The sequence below is a fragment of the Perna viridis genome, chromosome 5, assembly GCF_037379345.1.
Source record: "Perna viridis isolate PV_CMFRI_1.1 ecotype Kerala chromosome 5, ASM3737934v1, whole genome shotgun sequence".
NCBI classification, from domain to species: domain Eukaryota; kingdom Metazoa; phylum Mollusca; class Bivalvia; order Mytilida; family Mytilidae; genus Perna; species Perna viridis.
Window position 1 is genome coordinate 20,605,356 of NC_142449.1, and position 22,988 is coordinate 20,628,343.

Below are 22,988 nucleotides of genomic sequence, written 5' to 3' on the forward strand. Positions count from 1 at the left end.
TAAAATTGACCAAGAAAACAACAAAAACCGTTAAATACATTGACCGCTTTGTGGTCACATGATGCGATCACCATTTAAATAGATCGGTTTGACAGATCAATGATTGACCGGAAACTGATCGGTGATCGATGACCGATCACAATTTTTGTTGCACAGATCGGTTTGGGTACTGTACCATCGGAGGATGGCTTAGATTAATTCCCCACAGTATGTTTTTGACCCATCAGTTAGTCTGTCATTTTTTTCCAGCCTTTCTTAGCTCACTTGGCTGAAGGCCACAGGAACTATTATCATCACTTAGCATCCATGGTCGTTCTTTGTCGTTAACAATTTTGGTATTGCCTGCGACAGAAGGCGAAACAGTGACGCCGGTGACGGAGTCCAAAAACTTAACGTTAATTTTTCAGACAAATTCATTTAAATATGAACCCCTTATGCTAGGTCAATGATATTTGGTGTACAGATGCATTACTATCATAGCATTACAAATTCATGCCAATTTTATGCATATACCGCCGCAGTCATGGTCTGTTGACTTATAAAATTCAATGTTAAAATTAAATGTAAAGTTTTCTTATAAGTTCACTTATTCATGCCAATGTTATGCAAATACCCCCGCAGTTATGGTCTGTTGACTTTTAATTTAACATTAAAAGTTTAACACTAAGGTTTCTTATAATTCATGTAGACATATTTATTTGAATTCCATCCACTGCATGAGTGGAAGGGATTTACAGTGCTCCCTTGCTACAACACTCTTCTTCAATGGTGGTCCCTCTTTTATTGCCATAAATTTCTGAAGTTCAATTTTCCTTAAGTTATATAGATTTTATACAATTTATTCCCTCGATATATATCCCCAACCATGTATAAGGCCACAATTTAGCCTGGTCCAAAAGGTGGTGATTTAATGAAGGTGCTCTGTATTATTTTTATGATTTTTCTTGTTTTTTGGTACTTCTTTCATTGCATTTACTTTTATATGAAGGAAACTCAAAGGGAACTTAATTGATCACTATGAAGCTTGTTCATCCATCTGTCCCCTAGTGCCTTTTGTAGTGGTAACACAAAAATGATAATTTTGTAATTTCATATTATGATACAAAATATGAAAGCAACATGAAAAATAATATTTAACTAACACACCATTATATTGACAATATCGAATAGGCGAGACTTATTTCTGTGATAACATTTCATTCAAAACTCTTCTCCTCTGACACTACGTGACCAATTGGAACCTAAACTTGGAAAGAATGTTACCTGGGATATCCTGTGTAGAACTGATTTGGGGATTTTTGATCCGTTGAAAAACATGACCATCTTTTACTAAAAATAGAACATAGGGGTCATGGTTAAAAGTGTTCAGCATGGTGGAATCTATATGTAGTCAAATTTTTGTTTTAATCTGTTAAGCCATGTTGTCCCTTTTTGACCTTTTTTGCTAATATTTTTGTTATTGTTTTCAAAAATCTTCACCTCTGACATTACTTTACCATTCAGACCCAAATTTGGTATGAATGTTTCTTGGGTATTTTGAATGGAACTGATAGCTGGATTTTTTATCCTTCTAAAAGACATGGCCACTTTTACTATATATATAGAACAAAGGGCCCAGACAATTTTTTTTGCATATATCTCCAAAACCATTATGTTTAGACAAATTCTAGGGTAAAAGTGTTCAGCATGATGACAGTCTATCTCTGGTAAAATTTTCATTTTAATCTGTTGAGCTATGTTGGACTTGTTACAATTTTTTCGATGTTTTTTGCTATTATTTATGTTCATTCTTTCAAAAATCTTCTTCTATGAAATACCAGACCAATAAGAACTTAATTTAATATGAATATTCCGTAAGGTAATCTGTGTAGATCTGATGTGGGGATTTTCACCCTGTGCAAAAACATGACTGCTGTTACTAAAAATAAAGACAAAGAGGTCTGTCAGAAGTTTTTCTTTTATACCTCCAAAATTGTTAAGTTAAGCCAAATTCTTTCAGTTGCCAAAAATTATCTTTATTATAAGGCCTTTAAAAGTCTGCATAGGATCCAAATTGTCAGATGACTCCTTGTAAGAGTTATTGCCCTTGATGGACAAAAAATGAGGTTTTTAGCAGATTTCAGCCAATATCTTGAAAACTATAATAGATAGAAAGAAACTTTCAATTGATGAAATGATCCTTATGAAAAGTCCTACCAAAGTCTTCATGAGGCAAAATTGTTGGACAACTCCTTGCTAGAGTTATTGCCCTTGAAAGACAAAAAATTAACCAGGTGAGATATTCTGGCTCCTGTGAGCCTCATGTTTCTAAAACTTGCATATATTGAGCTGAATTCTGATATTTGAGTCTACCAGGTGAGGTACTGATCAAGTGAAGTTTCAATCGGCTTTGCTGATTTGCACTGAATTTACCAGCCTTGGACTTGGCAAATTTCAAAAAATTAACAGTTTTCATTTTTTTTTCTCAACACTTTCAGATATTTCAGCATATTTTTAGTTACATGGTATGTGAGTCTACAATGCAGCATTATGAGTTACAGATCAAGTTCATGTTTTATTGAGATTTTTTATGAATTTAGGCTCGTTGAACTTTCTTTTTTTTATCAAATACTTTTTATTCGAGTCAAATATGTGGACCATTGTCTTATGTTAGTGTGCTCACTAAGGTTCTTTAATTTTGGGGGTTTCAACTTATTCATATAGGAAATAGGGACCAAAAAAGTACAGAAACAATGAGTAAAAAGAATATGAATCTCTTTGAAATTGTTTCACAAGATGCCATATCATAAAAAGAAGGCATTGAATGGTTATGGGAGTTCTAACATATTATTCAGGAATTAGGTACTAAAACCAACTTTTTAATTATATTTTGGCAATAACATGACAATAAGTGAATGGATTTCCTTGAAATGGTTTCACTTGGTGCCATACAAAGAAAGGAAGGCTAGCAATGATTTTTAGGGTTCTGACAGGAACCATTTATAAATACAATCTGGAAGACCATATCACTTCATTTTAAGTAGGCACAACGAACAACAATAAACACATAGTTTAATTGTAAATACTCAATGAAGATGTTCTCATCCTATTGTGGACAAAAAATTGATCAATTTACTTTTACATTTTTAAGCTTGTTAATAAATGTTCCTTTTTCACAAAGATGATGATGGATGTATCTAATAAGATTTGCAATTAAAACACATTTTTTTTTCATGTAATAACTTGAATAGTAGTTGGTTGATCTGGATAAAAAAAATCATGGCAAGGTTCCATACCACAGTAAGAAGCTTGATATCAATTTTAGGTCTTATGACCCAAACTATTTGGGAATGAGGGCCTGAACTGGGATCAAAAATAACAATTTACAATATTTAACTATATAAATCAAGTATAAATATTCTGAGTCTCTATAATCTTGTTCTTCAATGTCACAGAAGACAAATTGAGATAGATTTATAGGCTTGTGACATTCCATTTATAAATAAGGGACTCTGACATCTGGTTTCCTTACAAAAGCATGTGTGATTTTGTTTTAATCTCTATGAAATAGTAACACAAGGTTCCATCACAAAAAAAGGAAGGCTTTGATTGATTATCTCCCATCCCCCCACCACCCGCAACACGTGGCGAGGGGACATGGAAATGCCAGGCATCTTCCATCCGTCCACATTTTCTGCACTTTTTTGTAATGCTCCTACCAAATAAGTTTGTTTTTGTTATGTAGCCTAATTATGAAGATTTACAGATTAAGTTCGACTTTGTTTACAGTTGAATAATGTTTACGGAAGTTATGGCCCTTGGACTTAAAAAATATCAGTGAATTTTAAGTTGTCATCACTTTTTTTTTTTGTAATGCTTTTACCAATTGACTTTATATTTTGTAGTCTTACTATGAGAAGTTACAGATTAAGTTCGACTAGCCCCGCGCAGGTCCGGGTGTTAAAGGAATAGGCCTGCAGCAGCACTAAGCTTGTCGTAAAAGGCAACTAAATAGTGCTCAGAACCCTAGCCGGGGGCTAGGGCGCTTTGCCCACAGAGCAACTGGGATGTGTGCCCCAGGTGGTTGAATGGGGTACCCCTGGCGTGTTGCATGCTGGGGTTGTCAGGCTATAATACGGAAAACCTGACCGCAAACCATAATGGTGCACCGTGTTGGGAAAAATGCCACGTTCCTTGCACGTTAAAGAACCCGACTGTGGTATTCTCCCGGAGTAGGAACCATAGGGCTCCGCCACAGCAGGCTAAATTGCCCGACGCTACCCACATCTCCCGATTTCCAGTGGCAATCAAAATTTCTCAACCCCATTGTCCTTGTGTCCCATCCCTTTTTCATTTCATCATCATTTTATGTTCATTTTATCATCAATTTCATGTTCAATGTCTGAATAGAGCTGAAATATTGCTGCTCGGACGTTAAACCCCAACATATATATATATATATATATAAATCTCTGCCTGCATTTTTAGCTCACATGATTGTTTTTTAGGGTATCCTGCACATGACTGTTTGGATTTTTGATTGATGAAAAAACATGGCCACTGTTACTAAAAATAGAACTAAGGGATCAAAATGAATAACTCAAAAACCATTGAATTTCGCTGAATTCTGATGGAGAGTAATATTGTTCACTGTCAGTAGCTGGACCTTTACCAAAATTTTCAAAATGATTTGTTGCCTGTTGTAGGATTTATGACACCTGTAACAGATTTTTTTGTTGTTGTTTTAATGTGTACAACTCTCTGTAACCAATTGCAACAAAATTTGATAAAACATGGTCGTCATTACTAAAAATAGAAGAAAAAGGGTCAAAATGCTTTTTTTGTTTTTTTTTTTCTTCAATTATAAAAGAAAAATGAAAATAAAAGCTATCCATAAGATAAACATGATATTCTGAGTTGACGGGCAGAATTGAATTTATTTTTAAGGTGGTCATTTTACGACCGTTTTAACCAGTTGCACAGATGAATGGTGCTGATGAAAGATTGTTGTCGGTAGCCATTTTTCTGATAATTTTTAGGTCACCTGGCCGAAGGCCATGTGAGCTATTGCCATCACTTGGCGTTGTCGTCGTCATCCATCCTTAACAATTTTTCAAAACTCTTCTCATCTGACACTACTTGACTAAATGGAACAAAATTTGGTACGAATGTTCCTTGGGGTATTTTGCATAGAACTGTTGTGGGGATTTTTGATCCGTCCAAAAACATGGCCACTGTTGATAAAAATAGAATATAGGGGTTAGACAGTAGTTTTTCGCATATATCTCCAACACCATTTGGTTGAACTAAATTCTGACCAGGAAACAAAGTGTTCAGCATGATGAGATCTATCTATTTTCATTTTAATTCATTAAGCAATGTTGAATTTTTTGCCCTTTTTCAACAGTTTTTGCTATTTTTAATGTTATTTCTTTCAAAAATCTTCTCTCACACTACCTTACCAATTGAAACCAAACTTGGTATGAATGTTCCTTGGGGTATCCTGCATAGAATTGATGTGAGGATTTGATTCTTCAAAAAACATGGCCACCGTTACTAAAAATAGAACATTGGGGTCAAACAGTAGTTTTTCACATACATGTATATCTCCTAAACCATTAGGTTTATCTAAATTCTTTCAATAGCTGAAATGATCCATATTATTAGCACTACAAAAGTCTTCAGACTCCTTGTAAGAGTTGTTGCCCTTTAAAGGGGAAAAATTTCTTTTTTTTTAATAGTTTTCGGTCAATATCTTGAAAACAATGATAGATTAAAAGAAACTTTCAATTGTTGAAAAGATCTTGTAATAGTCCTTCCAAAGACTTCTTTCGTCAAAATTGTTGGACAACTTCTTGTTTAATTTATTGTCTTTGAAAGGCAAATTTCAAGAAGGTGAGCGATTCAGGCTCCTGGGAGCCTCTTGTTATGTTATTTCTTTCTAAAATCATCTCCTGTGACACTACTTGATCAATTGGAACCAAATTTGGTATGAATGTTCCTTGGAGTATCCTGCATAGAACTACTGTGGGGATTTTTGATCGGTCGAAGAACATGGCTGCCGTTACTAAAAATAGCACATAGGGGTCTGACAGTAGTTTTTCACATATATCTCCAAAACGGTTAGGTAAACCCCAATCCTGACTGGGTAATAGTGTTTGCATGATGAGATCTATATTTAGTCAATTTTCATTTTAATCTGTTTAGGTCTCACTAACCACTTCTAACGTTTCCATTACTTTACATGTTAAAAAAGTAATTTTCAAAGTCTCACTGTGAATTGGCAGGACAAATGACATCTTAAAGCTGCATACCGTTGCGAAGCTTGGAAAATAAGGCTTCCAAAATCATTATGCTAATGGTACGATGATAGTAGAAATTCTTCACAAAATTTACTTGAATAAATAATACTGAAAATCCACATTTTTACCTGTTCTGCTAACTGACAGCATGGAGGCAAATTACTCACACATGTAAACAATATTCATACACTTTTGTAGTTAATTACATATATGATTTTAAAGTACACATTCTCAGCTTTGTTTTGACTACTTTTAATCATAATACACACAAATAATGCACTTACAATGCATATGTCTAGGTTCAGTGTGTTTTTGGTACTACATAGGGGGGGTGGCCATTTGACCCGGAAGTGGTTAGACCTTAGCCATGTTGGAGTTATTGTCCTTTTTTGACGTTTTTTTGCTATTTTTAATGTTATTTCTTTCAAAAATCTTCTGTTCTGACACTACTGGACCAATTGGAACCAAACTTGGTATGATTGTTCCTTGGGGTATCATGCATAGAACTGATGTGGAAATTTTTGATCCGTCGAAAAGCATGGCCACCGTTGCTAAAAATAGAACATAGGGGTCAGACAATAGTTTTTCGCATATATCTCCAAAATGGTTAGGCTTATCCAAATTCTGAAGGGGTAAAAGTGTTCAGCATGATGAGATCTATCTGCGGTCAAATTTTCATTTTAATCTATTAAGCCATGTTGGAGTTATTGCCCTTTTTCAAAGTTTTTTGCTATTTTTAAAGTTATTTCTTTCAAAAATCTTCTCCTCTGACACTATTTTACCAATTGAAACAAAACTCGGTGTAAGTGTTCATTGGGATATCCTGCATAGAATTAAAGTGGGGTTTTTTGATCCATTGAAAAACATGGCCATTGTTACTAAAAGTAGAACATAGGTGTCAGACAGCAGTTTTTCGCATGTATCTCCAAAGCCATTAGGTTTAGCCAGATTCTTTCAATAGCTGAAATGATATTTTTTTAGGACTACAAAAGTCTTCAAGCATAAAATTTGTCAGATGCCTTCTTATTGCCCTTGCCAGGGGAAAGTGACAGGTTTTTTTTTTACAGTTTTCAGCCAATGTCTTGAAAACTATGATAGATTTAGACTTTCATTTACTGAAATGATCCTCATGACAAGTCTTATCAAAGTTTTCTTAAGTCAAAATTATTGGACAACTTCTTGTTTAATTTAAGGCAAAATTCAACCAGGTCTGCAATGCAGGCTCCTAGGAGCCTCTTGTTGTTTACAATACAAATACACTTGGTAATAATATGGGAAAACAAAGCTTGGTAATGGCCTCAAGTTAACGAAGGAAAAGTAAAATTTTTTTGGACTATTATGAAATAAGGATGACTGTGGGAAACCACCGCTCGCTAGCTCGCCGAATATGAGTAGATGTGTATTTTAGCAAGTCCTCATTAGCTTACACCCGTCAATTTAGCAACCATCATTTGATTGGCAAGTTTTGTGGAAAGTTATCCAGCCAACAGGTTATTTAGTAAAACATCCCTTAACATCATACATTAAAAATATGTTCCCTACATTTTAAGAAATTTAGCTTGAATATGTCTAGTTAATTTTGGCATGATATACACAACTTTATTGACTTGTAAAGTATTGTTTACGATCTGCCATTTTAATTTCCGTTAAATGGGATGTGCCAAACGTACGCAACGGTCCCGATCTCGTATTAGTATTCAAACCAAATTATCTTGGTAATTTAAGATATGTTACCTTGCATATTAGTTGTTTATTGTCAAAATGAAAATGAACAAGAAGCAAGTGATAAACACTTTTTTGTTTCATAAAAAATTTGAGTTCAGAAATGGAGTATTTCTTTTGTTACTGTAAAGTATATGAAAAACTTCATGGGAGTGAATATTCGAAAATGGACAAGTTTTTGATTAATTTAAAAACAAATGAAAAGATAGTTGAAGAAAGAAGAAGAAAAACAGAAGATAGTCAAATCCAAGAGATAACAGATGATAGTACAGAAAAAAAAACCAAAAAATGGCTACTGGAATTTCTTTTTGGCTAGCAAGATTAATATTCCACTGGCCAGAATGGCAAGTTGGGGAAAAAATGGTTTCCCACACGGGGATGAAGTTCAGAGCAGAGTCTCAATTAGGAATAGCAAAGTTAAAGAGCATCATGGTGAAAGATAAGATGCTATTAATGAGATCTTTGCAAACCAATTGGCAAAGCAAAATAGAAATATGGTCTTCCTCTCTGAGAAGGAACCATTTTTGTGTATGTTTACACTGATTTGCAAATTTTTTTTTCTAAAATCTATCAAAAAATTTTGATAGTGTCAATAGGGCTTTATTGTATATGCATTACAAAATGTATTTTATGAAACTTATATTGTGTTTACAAACAAAACAATCTCTGTAAAGTCAATATCATGTGTCCTTTTCAATTGATGTCAATGTTATTGTTATTGAGCAATGCACATTGCCAACTAACAAAAATATCAGACCAACTTATTCCACTTCTTTTCAATTAAAAAAATCTAGAAAGGGTGAGGTTACTTAAGAACATCATAAATCAGCTGCTTAGTTTTGTACTGATACTGATCACATGACAGTTCCAATTTAATATATGGGTTTCTAGTCTTGTATTTTTGCCTCATGGATACATTCTTCTACACTCAAACAGCTGATTTGGACAAAACCAATTTGATTTATCCTTTGGTTCTCCACTTATAAATTGTTTATATGATCTCAGAAATTTTGTTGTCATTGTTGTCTGTGTTGTGATCTGTAGACATTTGATTACCAGTACTTCAATATTATAGTAATTAGATTTTGATAAAATAATGAAGCTAAGCTCCATAACACCAAAGGATTTAGGTGTTATGACACTAACAGTAGGGGAATTCAGCTTGAGCAATTTGAATATAACAAGAATGGATTTTGATAAAATGCAAAGATACAATGACTAAACTAGGGTAAAAAATATCAGTATTTCATTTTAATCTGCAAAATCTTCTTTTTGGCCCTGTTCTGTACAGAGCATAACAGTGTTTGACTATATAGAAACCTTAAACACATCCTTGTTGATTTTTGCTTAACCGGATTTTCAATAGAAAAGACTTGAAGCAATAAGTTTTGCATTAACAAGTTCCAGAGAATATTTTGCATGAAAAGACAACCACCAACCTGAATACTAGTAATGATGATGTTGGAAGTTCAAATAATATGTAAAACTTCAAGCCATCAATTTTCATGACTTTATTATGCCCCTGCGACAAACAGTTGGGGGGGGGGCATATTAATTTACCCCTGTCCATCCATCTGTCCGTCATGCCGTCCAGATTATGTATTATCGTGGCTTGTCTGGCTATCTCTTTGTACAGTTTTTGAACTACATCTAAAATATCTGACAGGATATTTCTACAGATGTTGAAAGTGTGCAGGGTCAAAGGATTTTGATTTTCGTGAAATATTACAGGCCAAAGGATTTTGATTTTTGTGAAATATTACGGAAATTAGTGATAGTTACACTAAGTCATTTCATCAGAAGTTGGTTTGTCCGGCTATCTCCTCCTGTAGTTTTTTTAACTTCCAAAATATTTTTGCTGCATGTTTCTACACATAATGATGGTTTGCAAGGTCATAGGATCTTTAGTTTTGTGGAGTATTACTGGACTGGGTGATAGTTGGACTTCGTAATTTTTATCATAAATATACCTCAAGCAACAAAGTTAGGGATTTGTTATTGGGGGTATTAACATTTTTTATGAGTCCATCAGTCCGTCCATCAGTCCTCTTTCTCATTGCAAGTATTTTTGCAGTGCTTAGCCTAACATACCAAATATTTACTGCATCAACCAAGAGTACATAACCTTTCTGAATCTGCAAACCATGTCTTCATACAAAAATAAACATGTTCTTAATTTGGCAAATCTAGCGAGCGGGGGCATCATTAGTATCTCACAGACACATTTGATTTACCAAAAAAAAATCACTACTAACAAATGATGTGGGGCTCCTGTGACAAACAGGGCTTCCTTCTAGTTAAAAAATTGAATACAAACATGCCCAAAAGAAAGACTTTGTGTCAACAAGTTATAGTAGTTTGGTGTTCAGAAATCACACACTGTGATGATTAACTCAATTCACCATAATGATAGCATTTCTTTTTGGTTTACTTGTTTTGGGACACTATGTTTGGATAATGATTTTATCTATTCCAAATATTTTAGCTTAAACTATGAAAGATTTATGAAAGGAGTGAAGAGGAGCATCTGACAGACATTTCCTTTAACATTTGCCAACAACTACTGGCTAGAAGAAAGGAGAAATGGCAGAATTAAGAATAAAAACATTTTTTTGTATTGTACTCAAATACCTGCATAATGATTCTTCGATCTTTATTCCTAGCCATTTAAAAAATAAATAGGGTATTTTATTGTTTTTTGATGAAGTGTGCTACAAGGTAGTACTGCTTATGCTTAGTTTCTAAAAACACTTTTACAGCATTTTTCTCAGTTTTTGTGTGCAGTCATTTAATTATGGTTATAATTTTAAGCTTTTATATGATGAACAAATTATCAAGGTTTATTGATATTTTGTCAAATTCAAGCTTTCCAGTCGATCAAGTTGATGAAAGGGTATCTTAAAAAATTTTTTAGATTAGGACACAAAATGTACCTTTTTTAAACCAGTGAATTTACTCTTATTTATATTTTACTTTATATTGGCATTCTTTCGAATTATTCTGTTCTCATAAAAAGATGTCCATAGTGTAATGAAATATCTGTCATTTGTGAATTCTTTTAAAGATTTGCAGCTTTTATGTGATGAATCCTGTAATCCTAATTATTATGTTTGGGCTTACTCTTGTTCATTATCATATAGTAAAATTGTATGATGTTATTAATATACTCCTCACATTATCCTCAACTCTAATTAATACCTTAGTTTCATTTTTTGCATGTTCATGTTCTAAATTTCTTAAAATCATATTATGTTTTTAGGTCTTGCCTATGAGGAACCAAACTGTTTGGACTTAAATAATGACTTTGTTATAGATGACATCTCAAACAAAGGGAAAATGGAAAACTTTATGTTACACTCACTTTGTTAAAAAAGTTCATTACCAAATGATAGAAAATGTTTCAGAATATCTATATAAATAGGCGTCACTGATATTCTGTCTCCTAATAAGTGCATTTTTAGAAAGAAAACAAAAAAAATGATAGTCCTGCTGCTTGATGGTACCATACATTCAGAATTTTTGTAATGTCAAGTCACAAGTTTTAGGCCAGCATGTAATGCAACACTGATACTAAAGAAAAATATTAAGAATTTATGGTGTCTCTGCCATGAAATTGACTATTTGTTTGCTCTATAAATTCTGTTAGCAAGTCTTTGAAATGACAATGACACATTTCTGAATCTACAGTATTGTTTTTGTTACCTGGATATGAAAAGAAGATATTTTTTTCTCACGTAATGTTGATTTTTTTCTTCTTTTCTTTCATATACTATTAATTTGAAAATTATTAGTAAGCAGTTTTGTGTCTGTTAACTCTTCAAAGTCATCTTAAAGTATTCATTGTCAGATCCTTTTCAGGGAAAGTAGTGGTTCCTGCTCATTACTTTTACTTGTGTATGTGACTACAAACAATCTTTATCAAACTTTGAATCATCAGGTACCTTCTGTTATCTTAATTTATTGTCTTTGATGAGTTAATGCTTACATAGATTTGTTGTCTGTATTCTATTTTATCAGTTAGTCTGCCCAATGGTTTCAATTGTGGCAGAACCTTTTTTTTCTATGGAACCGCAATTAAATGTTAGGTAATGGAACTTGATCCATATGCACATTTTTGCTTGCATCATTAACAGTAGAAGCAGGTCTGGAAGCCATTCAATGCTGCAAGTCTGTCTGTCCATCCCTCAGTCACGCTTAGGGGATCCTAATTTTTGTAATCTGTAACTCCAAAATTATTGAACTAACATTATTCAAACTTTGCACAATGTTGAAATACATACTGAAGATGTGCACCTCTGATCATAGAGGAATTCAGTGATTTTGTTCCTACTTTTTTTGGAATATTTCATCACTTCATGCTGTTGATGGTACCTACTTTGTGTAGTCTTGAACTCAAAAAAGAAATGAACTAATGTTATTCAAACTTTGTACAGTGTTTGGATATGCACCTCTTATTATGGAGAAATTGAAAAACATTATCCTATATTTTCCATCATGCTTAACTATGCCATTTTTTTTGTCACTTTTTTGTATCACCTAGCAGTCAAATAGTTTTGAACCAATATTGTTCAAATTTTGCTTAATCTGGCACACTTTTGTTATAAGTAAGATGTTTGATGCAGTACTGCTGACCCCTGTCTATTGCTATTCAAAGTAATGTAATATGATGATGTCAGTATCAAATGATTTTAAACATGAAAAGATGTGAATAAGGATTTCTTTAGTAAATTGAGAAGGAGGTGATTGCAAAGGATATAAGACTAATGCAAGTAAATTTTGAGATGATGATTTTCCATTAAATCTTTTCCTTATTTGGCTTGCAGGCTGCAGAAACTAAATTCCAATACAGAACACAAAGATCCCCATGTTGAAACACAGACTAAACTTCAATTACAGATACTATCAGGGTGTTTATATATGCATATTCATTTATACTTTCACAGGCATAACAATGTCATATCTGTTATAAGTAATGTCCATTATTATTTGCCTTCAGAAAAAGGAGTCACTCCCTATTTTATTGGTACCATCATATGGAACATTTGTTTTTTTTTTTTTCTGCATCACCATTGCTGGAAGGGGTCTAGTAGCAGCTTAACTCTGACCAACTGTCAACTGGTTTTCGTGTGATAACTTGAATATTAGTTGGTCGATCTTTTTTTAATTTTATTACAAGGTTCCAAACCACAAATGGAAGGTCAGTTATTTTTGGAGATCATGGTCTCAACAGTTTTAGAATTAGAGACCAAAAACAAGCATTTCATAGAATTTACTTACATAAACTCCAATAAATGCATAGGAATGTCTATGATTTTATTTCCAGTGATTTTTCAACTGTTTCTAAATTCTGCCTGCCCCTTTCAACTTGGGGAAAAATAACAAAATATATACAACAAACTGGGAAATTTGTAAGACAAATATATTTTATCATACAGCTGGTTACATAAGTCACTAAATTGACATCTTTCTTAACAAAAGATGAGAAATGACGGAAACAAAAATTTTAGAGTTTAAATAGAAAACTTTCTATCTTATTTGGTGAGCACAGACTTGACATGTCATATCAAAAGCAAATTAATTGCAGGATTTTGGAATTTTAGGGGAAAATTTTGGAAAGTAATCATGCTTTTGGCATCGGGAAACAGCCTTATTTTGACTCCAATTTATATGTGGAATAATCACTGATTTCACAATGGTCAGATTGGAATTGATTTTGGAGGTTAAAACTTGACCATTTTAGTAATTAGGGGCCAAACCAGCATTTTCCTGATTTCCAGACAATTACTTGACTACTAATGAATGGATCTCTTTTAAATTGTATTACAAGGTACCCTACCACCAAAGGGAGACTTGGATTGATTTTTTTAAGGTTAAGACATGAATCTTTTTTGGAATTAGGATCAAATATGTTCTAAAAGTAGCATTTTTCTTCTGTCTGGACAATAACTTTAGTAAAAGTTAATGGATCTCATATAAATTTTACCACAATGTGACACTTCACAAAAAGGAAGACTGGGATTGATTTTTGGTGTTATGACATGAGCCAATTAAGAATAGGGGGTCACAAAGGGACCACAAACAAGTATTATGTCTGATTTTTGGATGAAAACTTGAGTAAAAGGGAATGGATTGCTTTAAAGTTTTACCAAAAGATGCCATATCCAAAGTAAGGTTGGGATTTATTTTGGAGGTTTTGACTGGAACCATTTAAAAACAAGGGGCCAAAAAATAACCACTTTGATCCTAGTCAAATTCTTATCCTTCAGGGTTTGACTTTTGCTGATGTATCAAGCTGTGACTGTGAAACTATTTGTTTCTGTAGTATATATTTTAGGCAATGCTATGTACCTACACTACAATTGTTTTTATTGCTTAGTGTTAATGCATATATAGTGATAAAGGTCCAGAAATGTTATGGGTCTTTCTTATCTTAGAATTAAAGTTTAAAACATCATCTCCCTTTCAATATTCTCTTACTTCAATCCACCTGAATTGGTTATTACATAAAAGCCATGTGTTTGGTGACATGATCAATCTGCTTTACTACAGTTGTTTCTTTTTGGCAGTATACATGATAGATTTGTTTCCAATATTTCAAATTGTCTGCCTATTATGTAGTGTTTGATTATGATTTTTTTTAGATAATTGTATATGCATTTAAACTACTTTTGAAAATTTGAAAATTTCCTTCATTTCTCATTTTTCTTTCAAGTTTTAAGCAATCATCCATTCTGACAGCAGAACTAAATCTATAATATTTGCAAGTGCATGTATTAATAAGAGCTTCAACTAAGAATCATGCATTCAAGGTATCCTTTACAGAAAACATTCTTACAGAAAACCGTTCAGTAGGACTAGGCATAAAAAATTATGTGTATAAAAATTGAAAAGTTTGGGTAGAAGATATGCTTAGTAGGTCTTTAGGGGGGTAGACCTAGGTCAAGGGACACAATTTTTACAAATTATTGGAACATTTGTATTCAGCATTCTACATCAATCTGTTATAAGCATCAAAGTAACTTGGACTGGTTTCATTCTGTTTCAAGGGAGAGCTTGAAAGGCCTTGGTGAAATTGAATATGATATAAACATATCACTGATTTCAAGAGTTATGTCCCTTACCCTAGGTCTACCTCCTTAAGATTCTACCAAGAAATTTTCTCACCAAATCTTCTTATATAATCTTTGAATTTATAACTTTTAATTGAATTTTCAAATGCATTATTGAACACACCAAACATATTAAGAGCTAAAATAAAATATTACATGTTGATAATTGATGAATCATCCTCTGCATGATTTTTACATGGTGCCATACTTACCACCTTCTAGAATATCATCATAGATGTATTATAGTCAGTGTTTTCTCCCAAAAAAGTCATGTTAAATTCAGACTTTGTAGTGCTAATGGAACATGTATGCTGTTGAAAAAAATTAGAAAACACTGATTATAAAGAATATAAGCAACTTAATGTATATAACTATGCATATTTAATGTTTGTCTTGTATGATTGTTCTCTTTTTATTGATTTGATTGTTGTTTTTGTTAAAATGTTCTAAAGAAATGTTATGTGTTTAAAATTATGGTTGTTTAGTTTTCTGTTTGCTCAAAGCATGAAATCAAATTTTTCTTTCTGAATCTTTCTGATTTGAACCTTTTACTTAAAAAGAAAAAAAATGTATGTTGTAGAAAAGAATGCATTTAAGGCAAGAAATTGATATTCTGTATTATTTTTTGTTTTTCGAAGATATGCTTATTAAATTTCTCAGACAATCAGATGAATTTTGTTCAGTAAAGTATACTTGTACATGATTCATTTTAACAGGGAAACTTAAAATCTTAGTCAAAACTAGACAAACATCAAAGAAATGATTGTGCTTAAAAAGGTGAAAAAGTTTCCATTAACCCTTTCTTGATACAGTAGATAATTAATTACTGTCATTTATAAATAAAAAAGTGATCAGATTTGAAAACATATAATCATTACATGTTGAGATACCATTTTCTCTCTTGAAAGTTCTATACTATTGGTGTACTATATAAGCAGATATTGTACATGGGAAATGAGCACAAAACTGCCAGATAGTCTAAATATATAACTCTATAGTGGTATACATAATATAAACTATAAATGGTATATACATGTATCTTGATATAGCCTCTGCACAGTAGTTGCTATTTTTAAAATTTTTAAAATAAGATGGCTTTATTAATCATAGTAATTATTACCCAGAAGTGTGTGTAGTGTTCCCTTATATATAGCTAGAGCATAAAGGTTGCAATGCAAGACAGTAGACCCATTTGTCTTAACTCTGGGAAAGTCTTTGTGCATGCCCAATATACACTTCTGCCAGGAAAATTCTTTTGTTCTACCCTGAGCCCGACAACTCTGAAGTATATGTTGGGCATGCTTATTGACTACCTCACAGATAAGACAAAAAAATTAAAGGTCTTAATTGATTGGAGTTCCATCAGTTTAATTTGCCTTAACTAATCAGCTTATGATGTTATACTAAAATAATGTTGAACTTGTGATTAGGTGTTTATTCTGTTTTATTTTAGTCTGAGTTTTAACTGAAATGTTTTGAGACTAGTTAAGAATGTTTTTATTGATTTTAATTTCTGAATTCAAGTCTATGTTTTTCCCCACTTCTCTTCAATAATTTTATTTTATATTTCATGCATTGTGTATATATTGTATACAATTTTGTGCCATAATACAGTGTTTTTATATTTTTGCATGGAGGGCAATCTGATTTTGGTCTTTGCATTTGTTGTTTGGTTATATGCAATGTTTTAATGATTAAAAATATATTTCATAGGAATCCTAATATGCAGTAGGTTAAATTTATTACATTTCTTTAATTTTAAATTAAATGGGCCTATTGATTTTACTATTGATTGATTAGTAAATAAAAAATGGTAGGAAATCAACATTTCACATTTGTAAAATAAATTTTACAGTTATGATGTAATGCTTAATGTGTAATTCCAAAAAAATACAACCACTGTCCAATTTCTAAAAGTGGTTCACTAAATCCTGGAATAGGTGGTTGTGTCCAAAACAATTACTTGTTAGAAATGTTTTGATCTTTTGTTCATTTTAACAGTGGAAATTTGTTATTTTTGTAAAAGTTTTTAATGTAGTGGATACTTTTAATTAAGTTTGCAGGTTGTGTTAATTATTGAACAAATTGTTTTAGAATGATTTTTTAAGTATTGGTGATAGGATCAAACATGTTGGTATAAGAAGAATCACATTGTATTGATAAGAAAGTTGATATAGTGTACTATATAGTTGTATTATTTGTTGTGTAGTTATTGTTTATGGTTAAAGCTATCCTTTAGAATCATAGCTCTTTAAGGAAAAAGGAATTATCAATGTTTCTTCTCAATTTCTGAAAAATGAATCTGTAGTTACCCACTGGTACAACAATTAAATATTGAACAGTGCAGACGTTCTGCTATTGTTAAATAGCTATGTATCCATCCAAACCCAGTATGTTCTGATACATTGTTAGCTGATCAATAGATAAATTATACATTGAATTATTCATATTTACTTACCTGTAATAATAAATTTGGAAATAAAACTTAGGTTTTCTGTATTCAAAATTACTTTCACAGAATCTCCAAATGGGTTTAACTGTTAACTTGTGAATAGATATAACTTTTTGGAAGAATTAATGTTTATTGGGTACAAATTTTTGTAGTTTTAATGTTTTGGTGAGGCAGCAGAATCAAAAACCTACAGGAACATAAAGTTACCATTGGTGTTTAGACTTTTATACTGTCTTGAAATCCCATAATTAAAAAATCCACAAAGTAACAAAATTGTGATTAGGTCCATAGAAAAGAACACATTTATGTAATATGATAAAAACCAAAGTAAATGATATATGCCTATGTTAATATATCTTTATAATGAGTTTACTTACAACAAATATTCTATAATTTATATACTCTTCCTACGATATTTCTAGTCTTTAGGTCGGATATTCCTTTTTTCATATACATTTACCTAATAGTGTAAATTTTAGTGTTTAAGTGTTTATGATTAAACAACATATAAGGATCACTACTAGACCTCCTCAGATGTAAGAGTTTTATTATAAAACCCAACTTTGGATCTCAATGCAATATTGAATCCATGAGTATAATTTCCTCAATCTGACTGCTTCTGTCAAATGTTTAAAGTTTTTTGTACCATATAAGAACTTGTGGTGGTATAATATTTTGACAGTGTCAGTTGTGAGCATTACTGTCCATAGACATTTGGAATCTAACTATACATTTCTGTTTTTTATTTTTTGCCTCACAATGCAAGTGGTCACACCAAGGTCTAAATTAAAAGTTCAAAATTCAATTTCTATTGATTTCAAAAAAAACTTTTGAATTCTTGGGTTTATCGAGAATTTAAATTTTCCATATTGGGCCATTTTTTCAAGTTGGTCCAAATTCAAACTTGATTTTGTATTAAAAACTTATCTTTGGGCTTCCTGGAAATGCAGATTTAAGAAGTTTTCAATGAACTTACTTAGTAACCATGTACTAATGTTTTTTTTTAGAATTTCTATTTAAGACTGGAATACATAATGTAGGTAAATGTCATTTTTTTTATGTTGTACAACCACGTTCAGTTGTGTTTGAAACTCATGGTGTGTCAAATATTGAATAACAATAAAAATTCAGAGATGTGTCCAGCTTGACTGTAGTGTCCATATTTGTATTTGAGGCATTTTATTGTGATTTGGTAACAGATATAGGTGAAACTGATAATTTATTAATGGCACTGTCCAACTGTTCTCTTGAATTCTGTTGAGTAAATATTGCCCCATAAAAGGTCTTAGATAAAAAAATATTTGCATTTCTTGCCAGTAATGTCTACCGGTGTTTCGTGGTGTCTTTTGGCTGTTTGGTGCTCAGAAAAGATTTTTTTTAAGTTTTTAACTCATGTAGAACAATGGTCCAAATGATCTTATGCTATCACTTTGTATCTGATGCTTTTGTCCATTTACATTCAACTTGGTGAAAACTTAATGTCCAATTTTAACCAAACTTTGCACGAATGATGTATGGAAGTGTTTCTACAAAAGATCTATTTTTTTCCTTTACATCTAACTAGATGACTGCCAGAGGCTTCCTAAGCAATTTTCAAACCACAGGTACAAATGTTTTAAATCTTGATAGGGTTGTTGAACTCAATCCGTGCACAAAATATCCACTGTTAATGTGACACATGTGGGCTCATCAGGTGGCAGGGCTATGTACATACAGTGACTACTTTGAATTATTTGCACTTGGTTCCACTTGATCACATGAAAGGACCACTAATTTCAAACATTCAGGCTACACAGAGCCTCTAGAAATATATGAATTTACAATTATATTTTTGTTTAACTTGCTTTTGGAATAAGTTATAAAAATATAGCAGCCCTGCTTCACAAGTAAGACACTGATGATATACTTTGTGATGGGGTTGGCCAAACCAGTAAGACATATAATTTGAATTTTATTGTGTGCATTGATGATAATGAGGTCAGCATTGAAACCTTGCAGAAAGCAGTCATATTGATAAAAATTATCAAGGTGGCATTAGTGTATCCATTTTTAATAATTTACTTTTATTAGTGTTTGTGTGATTAACTTTGTTATTTTTAATTGTTGCTTAACCATTTACTCTTGATTTTGTATTCTAAATAAAGTGCTTAACGTATCCTGAGTTAAATTTTATTATTGGTCTCAACAGGAGGGAAGGAACATTAATTAACAGCATCCACAGATGTTCAATTACTTCTCAGTTCTTTTTCTGATCATGATCAATTATATAGTGATGTATCACAAAAGGGGAGAATAGTTATGCACTCCGTCTTTCTACCAGTCATTTAAATGTTTTCCTCACTTTACTTGTACTAATGTTTGGTATGTAAATATATCACAAAGGCTTTACTGATCAAGTGTATGATTCATTACACTCAGTGATTTGGGACAATTTACAGGGTTTGACTAAAGGACTAGGTTCAAAATGGGCCATATTTTCACTATATCAATTTTCAACACTATTTTTTTTATTTTAAAGTGTCTGCCAGTGTGACCCAGGGATATCTTAACTGATTTGGACTCCTGTCAAAGTGTCAAAGTAAAAAAATCGATAATAATTTGGGGTCATTTTTGCCAAATTTGGAACATCATATTTTCAATCATTGGAAGATGATGTGTTTAAAAACATAGTTGAACATGCTAAATCATTCGTTTATTACAACAGAAAAACTTACCATATCAATTTTTTTAATTCTAATGTTTGGTCATGCAGGGGGCCAAATTTGATTGATTGTTGGTGTTTAATGCCCAAGCAGCAATATTTCAGCTATATCCAGGCATTGAACATGAAATGGATGACAAAATGAACATGAAATGAAAAATGGGATGGGACACAAGGACAATAGGGTTGTCAAATTTGATTGCTACTGAAAATAGGGAGAGTTGGGTAGGGTTGGGCAATTTAGCCTCCTGTGGCGGATCACAAAGGTTCCTACTCATTTCAATACCACAGCAGGGTTTGGGGAAAGTGGCATCTTCCCAATATGTTGCATCATTATGGTTTATGGTTGGGTTTTCCATATTATGGCCTGACCACCGCAGCATGTAGCATGAACGGGGGTACCCCCTTTCACCATCTCGGGCAAACAACCCAGTTGCTGTGTTGATATAGCGCCCTAGCCTGCAGGGTTCTGAGCACTATTTAGTCACCTTTTATGTCAAGTTTAGCACTGCTGTAGGCCTATTCTTTTGACACCCAGACACACAAGGGTAGGCCAAATATATGCCTTATTGTATGTTGTCCTTTCACTAAAGTTTTCCTATGGTCTAATATATATTGAACTAACTTTTTGTATGTGAAAGTGTATTTTAGTGTGTTACAGATTACATTTTTTATGCTCTGTTGACAGAACAACACCTTCCTATGTAAAGGAAACTTGAGGATATACAATTGCATTATATTACGTGTGTTCCAATGAAATTCTGAAATTCATCAATTCACAAATCAAAGACCCATTAAATTGGTTCAGGGATTGAACATTCCGAAGTCTTACTTTGCATTCATCAACTTTACTATTCTTTATGTATGCTTGTATTGAAATGTTTCTAGTCTTAATTAGTTAAGTAGATAGAAAGTCTGCTGTTTCATTTCAAAATCGCAGTAACCAATTATGAAATAAACTTCAATTCACTTGATTTCCTTTTCTGAATTGGAAGTTTATTATATTTTGAAAATCTTTACAGAAATACAGATTTCTTTCCTTAACTCGTACAACCACTAACATACCAATGTGCTTAGTATACAGTGTGATATATTAACAACACAATAATGTGCTGAACAAAATTAAAACAGTTAGTGATACTAGACCTTGGGACATTGCTCTGTACAATGATAGTGTTGGAAGATAAAATTTCTTATACAAAAAAGTATAGGATTATAAATTCATTATTTGGTACATGCAAAGTTAGTTCATTTATAATCTTTATTCATGTTTGAGCTTGCTATTGATAATTCAACTGTATGGGGATTTTCTCAAGGTCACAAAAAGCTCTGGATCAAATTACAGTATTGATTTTAAAGCATTTAAAACTACCAGTATTTACCCCTAACTAAAGGAACCATTTCCTTACTTGGAAATCAAGGGAAACAGTGTGGTAACTAAATACAACACAGGAAATATAAAAGCTTTCCTTGTGTTTGTCATCATTATCTTTTATCTGTCATATCAATGAAGGTCATTTTATTTGACAAATTTTAAAATAAAAATGGTCTATGGGAGAAAACTCTGTATAACATATATACCCCATGCTGTTAATAAATCTGCCTTAAACACTTGAACTATGAACAAGGAAGTTCAGTGTGGGAAATCCATAATATTTGTAAATAGATGGGTCATATTACTGTAAAACTGGTACTAAAAAGGTCACTTACTGCTCCTCTCAAGGGCCATGCATGAATTATTTTTTAAAAGAGCAGTCTATGTAGGACAGTTGAGATCATGATTTTTGACTAATTGTTATCAAACATTGACTATAGTTGTTCTATGTATTCAGTTCACAGGAAGTGAGAAGGCTATTAGTGATCAATAGAACAATAAAGGTCAAGGTTACCATTCTACTCTCCATCTTGTAGCTTCTGTTGTGGGTCTATCCTAATGGACATTTTCCTTTACATCTCCATAAACACAAGGTCTTCAAGTCAAGAGTGAAGGTCACATCTACATGGCATTCATTGTTCAATGGCGTAAATTAGTTATTAAATGTATGAATATTGTGTTATAATTGAAGTTTTTATCTTGCCTTGTTTCAACAGTTCATACCAGTTTTTGTAGTACACAGTAAGAAACAATTTGCACAGAAAAACTTTGTTCCAAGACTAACAGTCAATATTCTCCTAGTTAATGCCAAGGATCTATACAACTGTTATAAAGATATCTGACACCCTGTTATGGTACTGCATGTTCATTTTAGTACAGAAACTGTACAATAGTTCATTACCAGCCCAATTTACAATATGTTTATTCCCTATCAAGAAACCAAATACAATCATTATTTTGTCTGTCTACTTATTCAGCTGTAACATGTGCATAATGAATTTATTTAATGATTTTTTTTCTTAGTCTAGTATTTAATTGACATCTTTTAACTAAAGAATCTGCCACCATAACCGGGTAATTGTTTTCATTTTTTCAAGTTTTTGTAGTTTTCTTATAGGTATAAAGATAACCACATTGTTCATGTGAATAATGGAACATTATGTGTTACATCAACATTATTATTACAATGTTTAAAGTCATATGTAATGTAACATGTAGTACATATTGGTTTTGTGTTGTGCATGGATGTGTCTGCATGATTCTTATGTTGACTAATAATTCAATTTTTTTCTTTATAGTTTACTTAAGGCAAGATAATTTTACTGAAGTTTTTATATCATACCATTAA

General features: G+C 32.3%; 1 protein-coding gene across 6 annotated transcripts in view; it reads left to right on the forward strand.

Moving 5' to 3' along the window:
* LOC148616450 (uncharacterized) overlaps positions 1-19,725 on the forward strand; it is a 66,861-nt gene extending 47,136 nt beyond the window's left edge. For 3 of the 6 annotated variants that reach the window (XM_088583504.1, XM_088583503.1, XM_088583500.1), the window contains exon 7: positions 10,489-19,725. In XM_088583504.1, coding sequence (XP_088439630.1) covers positions 10,489-10,493 — 5 coding nt within the window. In that variant the 3' untranslated portion in view covers positions 10,494-19,725. The remainder of the gene's footprint in view (positions 1-10,488) is intronic. The other 3 variants (XM_088583502.1, XM_088583501.1, XM_088583499.1) reach the window with 1 other exon arrangement.
* Positions 19,726-22,988: the final 3,263 nt, after the last annotated feature.